Source organism: Diabrotica undecimpunctata, chromosome 10 (assembly GCF_040954645.1).
Source record: "Diabrotica undecimpunctata isolate CICGRU chromosome 10, icDiaUnde3, whole genome shotgun sequence".
In the NCBI taxonomy this organism is placed as follows: Eukaryota; Metazoa; Arthropoda; class Insecta; order Coleoptera; family Chrysomelidae; genus Diabrotica; species Diabrotica undecimpunctata.
Window position 1 is genome coordinate 54,594,530 of NC_092812.1, and position 16,276 is coordinate 54,610,805.

Genomic DNA, 16,276 nt, shown 5'->3' on the forward strand with positions numbered 1-16,276 from the left:
TTAATGCAACCAAACGGCCGTACTGCCCCACACTAATTTTTTCTGTACAGACCAGAATCCCTACTGTAAGAATTGCCCTGTAAGCCAATGTATTATTACCCGTATCCCGCCACTAGAAATCATGTAATGTATATGGAATACTAACCCAATAAACAATTATTGTACCGACTCGTAAAGAAGGTTTTTCCGAATTAGTACCATTCTTTATGTTAGGCGGACATGTAAGATACACATTACTTCATTTTTTTGTTTTTAATCCATAAACTTTGTCCACTTTGATTATTCCATTTAATATTGTTGGTTTTGACACTTTTTTATGTGTATTGTATTTTCAAGTTTCTCTTACAAAAATACCAATTTTATGCGGTACTCAAATCGTTTTTCAATGTAAGTTTTTAAGTTTTGGTTAACATTTATTTTCTTTGCAAGATATATATATATTAAGATACCTATATAAAAAAATTATTTTTTGATAATAATCTAGAATAAAAAAAATATAATAAAAGACAGACCAAATGAGAGCCCAAACAATTGAATTAGTTTACTGCCGATCTGTTAATATTCATCAAATGTTATTATATTTTATTGTATTCTATTCTTTATTCTTTTATTTTAATTTTCTATTTCTATTTTCACCCCCCCCCCCCCCCCGGAAATCGCGGATAATCAACATAATTATAATTAATATAAGGAATATAATTGAATATATACCTGAAATTTAATTTATAAAATAGTATTATTACATCATTGATATAAAATGGAAAAAAAATATATGTTGATTTTCCTGGATTTTCCGAGATTTTTGGGAGGGGGGAAGGGGGCTGAAAAAATTATGTCATCATTATTAATTTATTAATAACAAATGAACATGAACATGAAAAATTTACGGTGAACTTTCACATGGACTCAATTTTTCCGAGCTTTCCCATATTTACCGGCAAGTGAAAACTATGTAGTTATTCATATTTCGACGAGCTACCCCAGATTAAAATAAAAAAGAGGATTCTAGCTGCAATGGAAGCAGAGATAATGTAAATTTTTCCTACGTGTTTCAATTTGAAGTTCCGATCTCGAAAAAAAAACGGAGCTGAAACAGTTATCCCCTCCACTTTCCTATGTCGATCTTTCGAAAGTACCTTCGTTTCGAAGGACTGTAAGTTTCGAAAAATTGGATGAATTTTATCTATAAGTTTCAATATAAAGTTTAGATTCTCATTCAAAATTTGTGCAAATTTTACTTCTTATTTTATAAACAATGGAGATATGATTTTTTTAAAAATAGTCCCTAACTTCTTTCCTACTGGTAGGTTTTTTTTAATGTGAGTTTTTTTACCAGCTATCCAATGGTTGTACGTACAAATCTGTAGCTTGGAAAATATAGAAGTTATTACAATTGTTTATAAGTAAAAAACATACCCCTTTGTCAATCGTTTATTTTGTAAATAATTTCGATGAAAACGCAATATGCATTTAACTTCTGAGATAGTTTAAGTCTTAAAGAATCCTATGAAATTTGCTAAATATGTCTAGCATCATTAATAGCGTAAGTTCAGTAGTTTAAATATTTAGCCTCAGGGATAAATAAATTGAATAACTTTTAAACTATTTAACCGATCGGGGGAACTTTCGCACAAATTTAAAAGACGGTAATTCCTCGATGTTCAAATGTATTAATAACATTTTATTTTGTTAATAAAAAAATTAATAAAATTTATAAATTAGTGCAAAAAAACTGCTTTTTTGCAAATATCTTCGTAAATTATTTATCAATTTTAATTTAAAAAACGGGAAAATAAAGATATTCTTGATATAAAAAAATGATATAAATATTGTTTATGTAAAATATAAGGGAAACAACTTATAGACAAAAAATCAAATTCTGACCATAAATTATTGTTTAAAAAAAAACGCAAGATAAAAATACTTTTTCATCTATTCGTCATCTAGTAACTCCCACCTATGACTTAAAAGCTTCAGATATCTGCCGTGAAAAAATTTGCCGTGAAATCCATGATTTTTGCATAACCAGATTGGGCTATTTGGTTTAGTCGTTCTAAAATGATGCTAGTACAAACATTTCGGCGATTAATTTTTATTAAAATAGAAATATATATTTAATATCGTATGTCTACCAAGTAAATGTTCCTCAGTTTTAAAGTTTAGTTAGAAAATTCATATTGCATTTAATCCTTCCCATTTATCTACATCACATCCCGTTCATGCCTCGATGTATAGAGTTCAACTTAATTGTTTTAAGGGATACTATTAATTCCTTCCTTAAAAGGACGAGCGATGCACTTCCCCTAACCATTTCCAGACATTCAAAATGGCATCTTGGAACGTCTAATTCTAATATAGATTATTAATAAACGTGAAATTAATCTCTCGGGTTACAGTGGACCAAATTTGCTGTTTCTTGTTTTAAACTGGGATACAACGTTAAGATAATTTCACATTATCACAACATTTCGTAATATAATATTATATATACCATTTTTTGTGCTAAAAGTAATTTTTTTAATACTAAAAACTGATTTGTTAAAATTTAATAAGAGTATATGGAAAAATTGTTTATAAATAACATTTATTTAATATAAATATATTTTAAAGAAATAAATTAAAAATAACAATAAAAAGGAGACTTATATTAGCTGCTTTGAGATATCATCGACTGATGAGATATACTGATAAAGCTTGAACAAGGAAAATCAAACAGCGAATGAGATTGGCTTGAGCAGGATACGAAAATTAATCTACTATTGAAAAATTAAAGATACTCAGAACATATGAAAACTATTATAGGATATTTATTCAGTGTATAGTTCCTTCAATTCTAATGAAATACAAATGATACGCTAACTGCAGAAAGGCAACAAGTCCAGTTTTGCCAATTTTTCAGTAGAGACAAAAAACTTGGTAAACTCAAACACACTACTGGTATTAATTTTTTTGCATTTAAGGTTTATGTGATTGGGCATTCTGGACTACTACATACTTATTTTTTTTTGGGGTAAAGACATGTTCCCTTTCAGCCGTAAACAAGAAACTTTAAGAAGTTCTAAGGAGAACAATCAATATACTAACAGAATATTTTATGAGAATTAATTTTAATGAAATAAAACAATGTCCTATACATGAAATAAAGCCATTAAATCGTAAATTAAAACTTTGAAGTAAATTTCAGTTCAAGTTTTTAGTTTTCTTCTGTAAATGCCGGTGTAATTGACCATGACAAAATCGGATTCCAAAAATTCATCTTTTCTTCCGGGATGTATACCAATGTTTCCTTCATGTCTTCCATTTTCTTGTTGTTAATTAGAAGTACAGTTGAATATGCTCTTCTAGTAGGAGCTTGAATTGGCTGTACTGCATTCCGTAGTTTGAATTCATCCATTATGAAGCCGCTGATGTTCATCTTACATTGAACCGTGTTAGGATTCTTTGATGAAAAAGTCATTTCTCTGTATTGTGATATGGCAAAAGCCCTTTTTTGGTTTCTTGGGACATTTTTGCCATACGAATCATCACTTAGGCAGGTTTTTTTATAAAACTGGAGCCACCATGAACTGAAGTCAATGAAATCATCAGCAGTCATTTTAATAACAGAAAATTTTCCGTCAATTTTTGATGATTTCATTATAAGCTCTTCAACCTCATTATTAGTATAATATCGTTCTTCTTGCTTTAATTTTCTTCTGATGATGCCAAAATCTCTGTCATTTGGCATAAAAGAGTGGCCCCCAACAGGAAAGGTTAGTTTGACTTCATTAAACCTTTTTATCTCACACAAGTACACCATCATGCGAATCACAGTATTATTCTTATTTTGCCCTGCGCAGTTGTCCCCAAACAGATAAAGGTTTTTTACACCACTGCCAATTTTGTTTTTTATGTACCAATCTAACATAGTACAAACTTCGTTTGAGCCTTTACTCCCTTCACCTCCAGGATAGATAAAAATTGTATATTCCCGTGTCGCGATATTATGCACACCAAAGACGTTTACAGTGAGCTGTCTAAGGTAATAGGTATCTTGGACAGGAATACAAGGTAGAGATATGTTAGCCAACATTTTCTTCAGGTGTACTGACACACTGCGTGGTCACTTCTTTCAGTGATGCATAGAACTTTTTAGATTTACGCTTGTGTACTGTTAGCTCAGCGACAGCTGTTCGCTTTGTATTCTCATTCAAAACAGGACTTTTTGTTTTTAAATTTAGTTCCTCACATGTAACACATGCATCTTTAACTGATTGGGCAAAGCCAATAGAAGGGTAGTTTTCCTTGAAATATGTCCAAAAAAACTTGTAGGAGAGCATTTTCTCAGTTCCTAATGTTGAAATAAGGAAACTATGTTCTTTTTTAATGAACATGTACATGATTTTGAAATTCATATTAGCTGAAAAATACTTTTTTTCTTTTTCTGTATAGTGATGTACTTTGGTGGAAACATATTCTACATGGACCCTTAATTTAGAGAGTAAGGACCCAGGTATTGCATTTCCTGAAACGTTTTTTCCTCTGTTGTCAGTTGGTATTTCATTTAGTTGGAATAGATGGAACAAACGGTAACACTGCTTTGTGTGTATCCATGGTTTTCATAAATCCATTTTACATACTTTTGTACGTTTTCCATTGTGTACTACATAATAAAACACACTGAAAGCCTTGGGTTTCGCGGTTGACGAACTAGACCTGGGTCTTTCCCTTGCAATCTGACTAATTTCCATAACAGATTGGATGTAAATGTCCTGTTCCGTTTTGGTTGTCATGTTATGTAGTTTGGCGGATATTTCAATCATATCTTTTTCAGTGAAAACTCCAAGGCAATTGGATTTGCAACTGAAACAACAAAAGACTTTATTGTAACAGTAACTCAGTGAAAAAGATATTGGAGATAAGTAAATGACTTTGAGGTTAGGTTTTAGTAACCTAATATTAATTCGAAATCCATACAAGATTAAATTATCAGTAAAATGGTATTTAAACCAAAATGTACAAATTAACAACAATGAATAAAACAATATTTACCTGCAAAAATTTGAGCCTGGTTTTTTAGCTGGTACAGTTTTGCCAACCCAGTTTACGTGTTCTTGTCCAGCTACTTTAGACTTTTTATTATGTTCCTTTTATATTTGTCATCATTCGTAAAACCTTTGGTTTTCTTGTCACAATATTGTCTGACTAAACTCAGCTGTGAGGATAGTTCGAATATTTGCCACGCAGTTCTAGCGCCACAACTGTTTACCGCAGAAAGAGAACTTGTCCTGGACTAGTTTCCTTTCTGCAGTAAATAGAATATTGAAAGCATTGCCATGCCAATACTAATATGCGGACGTGTTTCCTTTTTGTAGTAAACGTTGCGTTTTGCTACTGGAAACAATTTTAATAAAATACACAAAATTCGTACAAATTGGACATGATGCCTTACTGCAGTTAGCGATTCAAATATGTTACATGCAATACTTAAAGGTTGAAAAAGAGCTTTATATGTTAAAAATTGTCAAAAGTGTGGAATGTTACAGATCAAGTGGTAAAACAAGGAAAATTGTAGGTCATACAAGATGGAATAAGCAAATACACTATTGGTGACTATAGGATAATCAGAGAGGAAGTGGTAGATCGCAGTTGAGATCCAAAGAAAGGTTGTGAAACAAAATATATGATAAGAACACGATAGATTTATCCTGCAGAAAATTTAATTACAGTATTAATAATAATATTCAACTGTAAATAGAGTAAATCATAAATAGAGTAAATTTGTCAATGCCTTTTCAATAATAATTTTATTTTCTGGTTTCAAAGAAGCTATATCAGACAATGAAAATATAAAAAGTTCTGTTTAACTTTAATAATACAAGTTCTCGGTCTACCAATTTACGGGCCAGTCATTACCTAAAAAATGCCGAAAAATAATGGCTGAAAAAATTTCGTCTGCATCGGACAAGGAGGGAAACATCCAGCAAAGTTGCAGAGTCATCGGTCGGGTAGAAAACAACTGCAAGCATCAAGAAACAGCTGCCATGGAATTACTTAATTTCAAATTGCTCTTTTATCGTTTTAGACTAAACTATATTCGTTTCAAACTATCTCAGAAGAATGGTTAATTACAAAATAAACAAAAATAATTTAAATATTCGAGCAATTATTGGGATTTGGTTAATTTTATAACAGGATGAAACAACAAGGTACCGCACTACGTCATTTGATCAGGCGGTACTAGTATGGTAAAAGTTTTTCTCCAACACCAAATTGTTCTATATGGTCCATATATTCTTCAGTAAAAAGTTACACAATTTAGAGCGTCGGGTTTGGGGGGAGGGGGGAGATCAGTCAGTAAATTAGTAGTTGTTTTTTTACGTTTTTCGTCAATATTGCTAAAACTATGCGGTTTAGCGTGAACAATGTTCTATACAAAAATATTCTACATTAAATAAACAAAAAAGGTCCGCTGCATAATCCTTCTAAAACGAACGGTTCCACAGTTACGGAGGGTGTACATGTAGACCATGCTACATAAGAGTACGGGAAATTAATAAGCAAATTTGATTTGAAAATTGTTAAAGTAAACCATTAAAACACCTGAACTCTCTTCCTAATCAACAGGAGTTATAGGAGATGAAAACGTGAACTGTGATAAAACGTTTGAAGTCAGAACTCTGGCTTTGAAAGACATTGAAAACAAAGCATTCAATGAAATACACTTCAAAACAAAGTTAGCTGTTAGATCCCTATTCTCTATAACCAGGTCGATGGCAAATCCAAACAGTTTCTTACATCGGATGGTGTGTACTGTTAGGAGTGATGAAAGACTTCAATAGAAGAAATATTTCAATATGAACCATGTGCGTATCCTCCATCTTTTTTCGACGAACCTGGCTTAATGAGAAAAGGAAGCAAATCTTCAATGGTTACTGTTTTGGTTCCAGACACAAAAGAATCATCATGTACTCTAGATTCAGTTGATGGAGGTCACTTCCTTCATTGTGTTGTCTGGGACGCCCGCTAACTTCAAAGACATTTGCGAGTAATATAGGAACTACGTATTTACTCAATACGAAACAGCGACTGTTGTATTTGATGGAAATACAAAAGATAAAGAACGCCTACGCACAGCACGTTCTAGCATTAAAGTAAAAGTTGAAGACTCAATCCATGTAAATATAAACCAAAGTGAATTTGTAGCTACCGCTAACAACATAATGAGCCTTATTTCATTTCTTACAACACACTTGATAAGATGTGGTTAAACAGTTCATCAAGCATCGGATGACGCTAATTCACAAATGGCCAACTGAGTAGATAGATCGCATCGGTGCATTTTGACGGCTGCGAACAAACGCCGTACGGGTTTTATGTTGATTAAAATATCTAAATATATCATTCAATCATCACATAAAATTTCAATACAGTCGATTAAATAGTTTTTGCACAATAAATTTGCAATCTAACTTGAAAAAAGTTATTAATTTTCAAAATTATGAGTTCAAAACTGATGTCTCTAGATATATAAATTTTATGATATATAGAAGAGCATTCAAACTTTCAAATTCAGTTTGAAAAATTAAAGTTCGTTAATTAGGAGAGTCTAGGGACGTTTGTTAATAATCATGACATTAAGCAGAGTTATAATCGATAGGCAGCAAGTATGCTTTATATGGGTTCCATCACACATCGGACTTCAAGGCAAGCAGATTTTTATGCCAAGGAAGCAATACACAGTGCCTCTTCAGTGTTAGTGAACTTAGAGTCTGTTTCAGACTACAAATCGTTCCTCAAAGAAAAAGTGGCAAATGAATGGAATCTTTCACAATCAACTCTACACATCGTAAAGCCCTCAACCGAATCTTGGTGCGAGATAAATTTTAATCGCCAGCTGTTTGTTAACCTAACCCGTTTAAGTATAGATCATAGCAGACTAACTTACAGCTACCTAATTACCAAATCAAATCGCAGTATTTGTGACTTATGTAATATAAGTACAGCTATAGTACATGTAATAACCCAAAGTGGTTGATGCTGTTATCAATAAAACAAAAACAAAAAGATTTATGGTAGTAAAAATTGGTAGCAACGTTGGCAAAAACATTTTGTATACAAATGTTCATATTATCTCCTGTTGTGGGTTTGTCCTTTATATACAATACTCTTGATGTACCCCAAAAAATAGTCCAGTGGAGTTAGTCCTGGATATCTTGGGGGCCATTCCATAGTACCACCGTATCCGATCCAACTGTCACTGTAGTTATTATTTAGCACACGCACATTTATTATACGATGCGGTCGTGCTCCGTCATGTTGGAACTAAATGTTTCGTATAATTCCCAACGGAACTTCTTCTAAAAAGCCAGGTAACTCGACCTACGACGTCGAAGTCGAAATTGAGTATTGGAAGAGAACAACAGAACTTAATATAAGAAAGAGATTAATAAATAAAATTCTGTAAAACGTATAAATATTTGAAAGTAAAGATTACAAATGATGAACACTAGATAACGGAATTAAAGAAAGTAACATAATGGGATGGAAAGGCATATCCTTCTTGAAGAGTATATTGTGGGATATACATTTAGTTCCAAAGGGAATAATGTACGATACCATAATAAAAAGTATCACCATGAATGGAATGGTATAAAGTAGAATGAAATAGCAAGTAATTAAGATATTTCGTAAGACCTTGAACACGAAATGTATGACGTATGAGTAAGAATGATGCGTACTTAATGAACAACTTGTCTCACTCTAGAGGGTGTATTTTTTGTTTTCAAATATTTCATAGTAATACATATGAGCTACTCCGATACTGAATGTCGTCTGCGCGAAGTCTAGCAAGTGTCCTTCTAAACTATCTAAACTGACCATTGAATGATTTGTGTTTGTATTGTTGACTGTGCCTTATCATCACAGTCCACATAAAGTCTGAAAAGTCATTTCCAACTTGCAAAAAGCTGCGTAACGAAGTTCCGTTTTGTTTATACAAGGATCATGTAAAATATCATTCCAATAAAAAATAATTCGGTAATGCAGGAAATAATATAGGAAATTTAAAGTACAGCTAATAAAAACGGTCCATTTTAACAGACAATATTGTATCGTGTAGTACTCTATTTGAAATAGTTTTATGAGATTTGTGGTTTAAATCTCAATATTTGCTCAAAACTAAACTGATCTGCGATTGAAAAAATAACTTAAGACTGTAATATAGATACATTTGGTATTTTAAACAAAAAAAGAATCAACCCCTAGAGTTTGTCAACGTAGTGTCCGTGGTTGCAACTAATTAGAGAGAAATATAATAAAAAACTAGAAGGGAAGACGATAATCAAAGAACTGTAAGTAACCGAAATAGAAATGAAGAGACAAAGAGACCTTCTCTTCTAGGAGCTCTTTGGAAGAGCTCCTAGAAGAGAATAAAGGGCCCAAAGTTGTCGGTAAAGAACTAAGTCCGGACTAAAAGAAATAATCAAAATTATGGGCGAGGACAGAGTTATTAGGCAAGGCAAAAGAAATATCGGGAAGAGTAGGACGTTTCTACAAGAATCTGTATTCTTCAATAGAATTCGTAACTCCAAATTGCTTGAATTTACAATTGTGATTTTTTTCTAATAGGGGTCGTTTTCACCGCTAAAAATATAAAGCAACCAACGACACAAGTTCAATATTGAAGTGGAGTGTCAGTATAACCTAAATCCAAAGTTCCATGCAAATTCGTGGAGACAAGTTATTCAATGACATTGTTTTAATTACGTACAACTATTCTAGAGGGTGAGATTTAGGGGTTAAACTGTGATAAAGTCTATATTATATTTTTTAAATCAATTACCGCTTTAATTTACAATTATACGATTTTTTTCTAATACGGGTAGTTTTTATCCCTAAAAAGTTCATTTACTGGCCTATTATAAATGGGTGTACCGCTCTTTGTGATATTATTAATAAAATCAAGAAGTATTTATTATGTAACTCTTGTAACTTATTGGAATATATAAAAAATATATTATGTACAAAATATAACTTACCGGTTTCTGTATCAATGGTGTAGTCAAATCCGGACCAAGGATCGTCTTCTTTTTCTTGCTGAAAATAAATTTCAATATTAATTCATTAGTCATTAACGAATTTACTATAGATGCATCAAATTTATTTAATTATTAATGCCATACCAGTTTTTGTGTAACGATTGAGCAGATTTATATAATTTGACATGGCTCTTATTACAGAACCACTTCGCAGGATCAACAATTATTGATCAGCAGACTCAGGCTGGAAATCTAGCAAGACCTAAACGTCCTAGAAACGAAGACTGGAGAATTATCTGTAAAAAACACCAAACCGGAGAATTTAGAGTCCGTCATAAACAACTTTGCTCCAGTTAAATCTTCAGGGGAGGATAAAATATTTGCTGCCCTAAGAGATCGTAAGAGCTAGAATAGCACTAGGTTATATACTTGGAAAACTGTAAGGATAAATAGGATAAAACAACACCCTAACTAAATCCTACCGACCGATCAATTCTGTTGAAGACAATAGAAAAATTCTTGATACACATATTACGGAGGATCCATTGATGGATCATTCTCTCAATGGCAACCAGTATGCATATCAAAAAGGAAAATCAACACCAAAGCACAGGACGAGGTAGTTCAGAAAATCAGTCGTTGCATTAATGATGGAGAGATTGTGTTAACAGCCTTTCTAGATATAAAATGCGCATTTAATAACGCACTACTAAATTCTCTTTATGATTCAGCTGCATTAAAACTGATATACACCAACGTATGCAACTGCATTAAAGCAATGCTGGAAAATGGATTTATTCTAATAGACCTGCAAGGAGAGAAGGTTGTGGCCAAAACAGCTAATGAGTGCTTTCTACCCTCCTGTAATATACCAATTTAAGACGCTAGATAAGAGAACATTTAACTGAAGTTATTGTGACATAGCAGAATACAGAGCATACTATTCAGGATCAGAAAATGGTAAATATGAAAATGGAGTCGGAATTCATTCAAACATGTCAACAACTTCATACCAGTGAACGATAGAATCCTCTTGTTACAAATAAATACGTCACCGATGAACACGAACATTATACAAGTCTATGCACCCACAGCAGACCACAGTGATGAGGAAATATCAGAATTTTACAAACAGATAAACAACCTTATAAGAGATATACCAAAACAGGAACTCCTTATAGTCATGGGAAATTTCAATGCTAAAATAGGCAACGGAAAAGAAGGGCAACATATTGATCCTTAGGAATTTCTTAAGATTCTTGATGATGAATCTTTAAGAATACTATGTAAATTCTTTAATAAAATCTATGACATTGGCAATATTCCAAAATAATGGCTAGTTTCAGAATTTATTACGTCACCAAAGAAACAGGGAGCGAAAAAGTGAGGAGAATATAGGCTAATAAGTCTAATGAGCCATACACTAAAACTTTTTGTTAAAATGATATATCGCAGAATATACAAGTTATGCGAAGAGAGAATACAAGACACAGTTTGGATTCATTAAAGGCGTAGGTACGAGAAATGCACTGTTTAGTCTACAGGTATTATTCCAAAGATGTAGAGATATGACTTGCGATATCTACACCTGCTTTGTGGACTACCAAACAGCATGTGACACAGTTCAACACCGAAAAATGATGGATGTTCTGACAAAAGCCCAAATAGTTTAATACATACATACAGTTTAATATGTTTAATACAAAATTTATACTGGAACCAATCAGCCACAAGAAGAACAAATCTTGGAGATGAACCGACGGAAGCGATCCAGATTCTGCAGGGCGTTAGACAAGGATGTAAACTTTCACCTATATTCAGAGGAAATATTTAGTGAAGCCTCGGAAAATTGCGAACATGGAATCCTTTTAAATGTAGAACGCCTAAACAACATCCGCTATGCAGATGACACCGTTATTTTTGCAGACAGTTTAAACAGTTTACAGCAACTAATAAACAAAGTTAATGAAGTAAGTGAAAGATTTGAACTACAAGTAAACATATCAAAAACTAAATTTATGGTCATCAGCAAAAATAATATTAGAGACGTCCAACTGCTTATCAAGAAGACACCAGTGGACCGAGTAAAACAGTTTACCTATCTTGGAACAATAGTAAACGAACAATGGGATCACTCACAAGAAGTATTATACGGAGTTGAATCCTGGACACTCACTGAAGCGATGGAGAAAAAACTTCAAGCCTTCGAGATGTGGCTATACAGAAGAATCCTAAGGATATCATGGACGGACAAGATAACGAACTACTACGAAGAATGGGCAAATAAAGAGAAGTGATTTATACTACTAAAAGGAGAAAGTTAGAATATCTCGGGCACATAATGAGAAACGGCACTAAATACAGATTACTGAAAATAATCCTTCAAGGCAAAGTATTAGGAAAGCGAGGAATTCGGAGAAGAAGAATATCATAGTTCAAAAACCTGAGGAAACGGTTCTTCACAATCACAACAACTAATCTATTTAAAGCATCAGCTAATAAAATAATTATAGCCAGAATGATCGCCAATATTCGAAACGAATAGAGACCAAAAGAAGAAGAAGCTTGGTCTTCATGCAGGTACGTAGCATTTCAAATTTTGCAATGCATGTTAATATTCCTCTTTCTAGCAAGTTTCTCTGTCTTTGTACTACTACTGTTACTAGAGAAAATCATCACTTTAATATTGTTTCTTTCATTTATTATCCAGCTTGATATACCGTATGTCATATCAAAGTGCAGACACAACTTTGTCTAGACGGTCCCAAGCCCGGGAAAAGACGAGAGATAGAGTAGGTCCGGCTGACAGCATAGAAAGGGCCAACTGGATAAAACAAGTCAACGGTCTTAAGAGCAGAAGATGACTTGAACTTTATTATGTAAAGTCACAATGGCCCAGAGGACGAAAGAATCACTAATAGGTCCTCCAAGAAAGAGTTTTGAAAACACTTTAGAGGCAACGAAGAATGACTGTAATAAAAAACATACACCAAAACGTATCCCCGGGGGGAAATCCACATCTCAGATAAAGGAAGTCCCATCGGATAACGATCGGAAGACTATCAAAGATAAATTATTTCTGTACAAAACAATTTTTATATTGTATTATATACAATAAAATGGATAAAATATAAATAACATCTTACCTTGATGGAATCTTCATTAACGGACTGTAGAGTTTTAATTTTGTCTAAATCTTCGTCTTTCGATATAGATGTAGTGGCGTCATCTGGCTCGAGCTTAATGTCTTCTTTTTCCTGTTTCGGTACCACATTGTCAACGGTGAAACCAAGATCTACGTCTTGCTTCCACAATACTTCGATCAAATCCATATCCTGCAATCACAAAAAGAGAAATATATTAGTAAAATGATAAATAAGAACAAATATAATGCAACAGAAAAAGACAATAAGATAAAAATACAAAAATACCTTTTTCTATAGACATAATCTCTTCAAAATTTGTACAGAGAATAATCAAAGAAATCAATTGTCTTTCAAATAGCATAAAAAATAGGGTTTAATTTGCTTAAAGTTAATATTTTTGGAGTTAACTATATTGCAATGCTGACAGTTAATATCATTTATTGTCAAAGTCAACAAATGTTCCCGTGAAAAAACTTGTATTTGTATACAAGCCCTTCACGCACCATTTACTATATGGTTTCTAAGAAAACAGTCATGCTTTGAAGCCAGACTTTTGCGAACTATTTCTTTGGGCGAACTACCATGCCAAAAAACGTAAAATTGTGTATTTTTAAATAGAAATTATGAAAAAATACAAAATTAATGCGAAAATTAAAATCCATATTTAAACTTAAAACACCCGGTATCTCGTAAACTACCAATATTTGTATAAAGCATGTTATCTAGAATCTACAACTCAGAGATTAGACACTCATAATGAATCACCCTGTAGATACAAATTGGTTGAAATGTCTACATATATATGATCAGTTTGTTTGACATCTAAATTTGAGAGATAATTAAGTCTGTTGAATAAGACAAAGTGTAGCTGTTATACTTTAAATCCTATATATTTCATCTGTCTATTTTGAGTTTCGTATTTAATTAATTCTGCAAGTATTTCGCCTGGGCCTACGAATTTTCTATTTTTTGATGACTTGCACATATCTTTCACTTCTTTAATAGTTATTCTAATACATGATGCTACTATACATATTCTGTTGTGACTTGTGAGATTGTTATTCAGGAACTTTATCTTATTCTCAGAGAGTAAATCTTTAATACACTATTCCCATTCATCTACGGTAATCAGTAAGAGAATGACTTTTTCTCTCTTGATGTATGTATGATTTTAATCAGTCTCCAACTTTAAATGCCTTTTCTCTCTCATAAATTTACGCATGTTTCATTTTTCATATTAGTTTGGGGATGAATAATTAAAGAAAATCGAAACACATATGATTATTCCTATGAAAAATATGAATTCCTGCTATTTATTCTTGTAGCATCATTTTTGATGGTCCTTCGAACCGGAATTATTTGAATATTTAAATAAATTACTGGTACCTAATAACCAGCATCTCAAAGTGTAAGAGTAGTACATCTCAAGCGCTAATCGAAGAATTTCATATCAAAAGTTCAAAGCTCGGCAATAGACGAACCGACACACTCGTATATTAAATCTACCAGATTGGGAGGAGCGTCAAAGACAATGGATGTAGAAAGAGACCGAGTAAGGGGGAGCGGATGAAGAGGTGGAGGCAAAGTGTAGAACGTGAAACGCCGCTATATATCCAAGGACCACTCCTCGACTCCCGCTAAGCGTAATGTGCTTCGCCATCTTGTCGATCAGCGGGCTAGTCGTGTATACGCGACTTTGGGTCTCGTCGTTTTTTTAATATAAAGTCAGGTTGTAATAATTAGATCCAGTGGCATTCATTAGATAATTTAACTTTCAATTTAACTAATATTTATTTCTTATTAGATAGTTTATTGAGAAAAAAGCTACTAAAATTCAGAAATACGTTGTAAATTTTGAGTTCGAGCTAGTTTTTTATTTAAAACTGGACAAAAAAATGATTCTTTAGTGTGGAATTTATCGGATGTATAGATTTACTTTTTATAAATATTATATTTTCTTTTCATCGAGAATTCTTCCACGAAAAAAGAGAATTTATCAACACCTACATAGATATTTTTAATATTACATTAAAAAGCATGTTTCCAGATGTGTATATATCTATATACTAGATACTTGATATTATATTCTACATCGCTATCTACGATATCTAAATAGACTTTTTAAATTGTAATCATACTTAGGTATATTTATCTTTATGATATAGGAGTTAAGATTACATTTTGCTTATCTGTTTCGGTATTTTTTATTTTAGTAGGTATTACTTTGCATATCAGAATGTTAAAAAAACAATCATTTTCAATAGATCGAACTGAAGTTAGAATAGGGAAATAAATTCAGAGTGTGTTTTGAGACTAAAAATAGTTTATCACAGGCTTAATCAAAGAAGAACAGCACTTTTGTGGCATTTTCTTTACTTACTTTTTTATAAATTAATATATCAAAATCATTTACATATAAATCAATTTAAAAAAAAAAAATTGTCTACGGTAAAAATTCGATATCTTTTGATCAGATTGTCCTATGGACAAAATACAAAATGCGTTTGAAAGTCGAAGAATGCAGCTTTCGTATGGCATTTATAAATTTGGCCACAAATGAAGTCAGTTTTTATAAATCTGTTAAAAACACAAACGTTGGGCGATTTTGGCCATTTTTTATGATTCTCTTGAGATCAATAAAATTTATCACTTCCATTGACCGGTCGCTGTGGAATTTCTATTGTTAGAGCCTAATCTTTAAAACCTACACCATGAAATTTCGATTTTGAGTTTTGGCAACAAATATGAGGCATTTAAAATATGCTTTAAAAAACGCAAAATTTAAACTTTCACATTACAAACGATCTAAAACGTTTAAAACTCACAACTTCAGGTTCAAATTCCCTTGCTGTTTTCGTAGAAGTATTTCCCGTGACGTGTCTTTTCTGCTCATTTGGGGCATGGTGATGGGGGTAACAGTTGTTTAAGTTGTGCTGTTCTTGATACTAGCCTTTAGATCTTGGTGAAGTTGTATGTTTTCCAGATTTTCTAAGGAACAGGCCTATTTTGCTGCTTGATCAGAATTCTCAGTTCCATTGATACCAACATGGAATGGTAGCCAGATGGTGGTTACTAAAACACCATTTTTTGATAGCTGTTGGCAGATACTGT

The 16,276-nt window shown here is 32.6% G+C and overlaps 1 protein-coding gene across 2 annotated transcripts in view; it reads right to left on the minus strand.

The window, feature by feature from the left end:
- Positions 1–16,276, minus strand: part of cnc (NFE2 like bZIP transcription factor cap-n-collar) — a 229,428-nt gene that overhangs the window by 112,604 nt on the left and 100,548 nt on the right. For both annotated transcript variants that reach the window (XM_072546199.1, XM_072546200.1), the window contains exons 2-3: positions 13,166–13,354; positions 10,020–10,077 (exon numbers count right to left, since the gene is read on the minus strand). In XM_072546199.1, the coding sequence (XP_072402300.1) occupies positions 10,020–10,077; positions 13,166–13,354 (247 nt within the window). The remainder of the gene's footprint in view (positions 1–10,019; positions 10,078–13,165; positions 13,355–16,276) is intronic.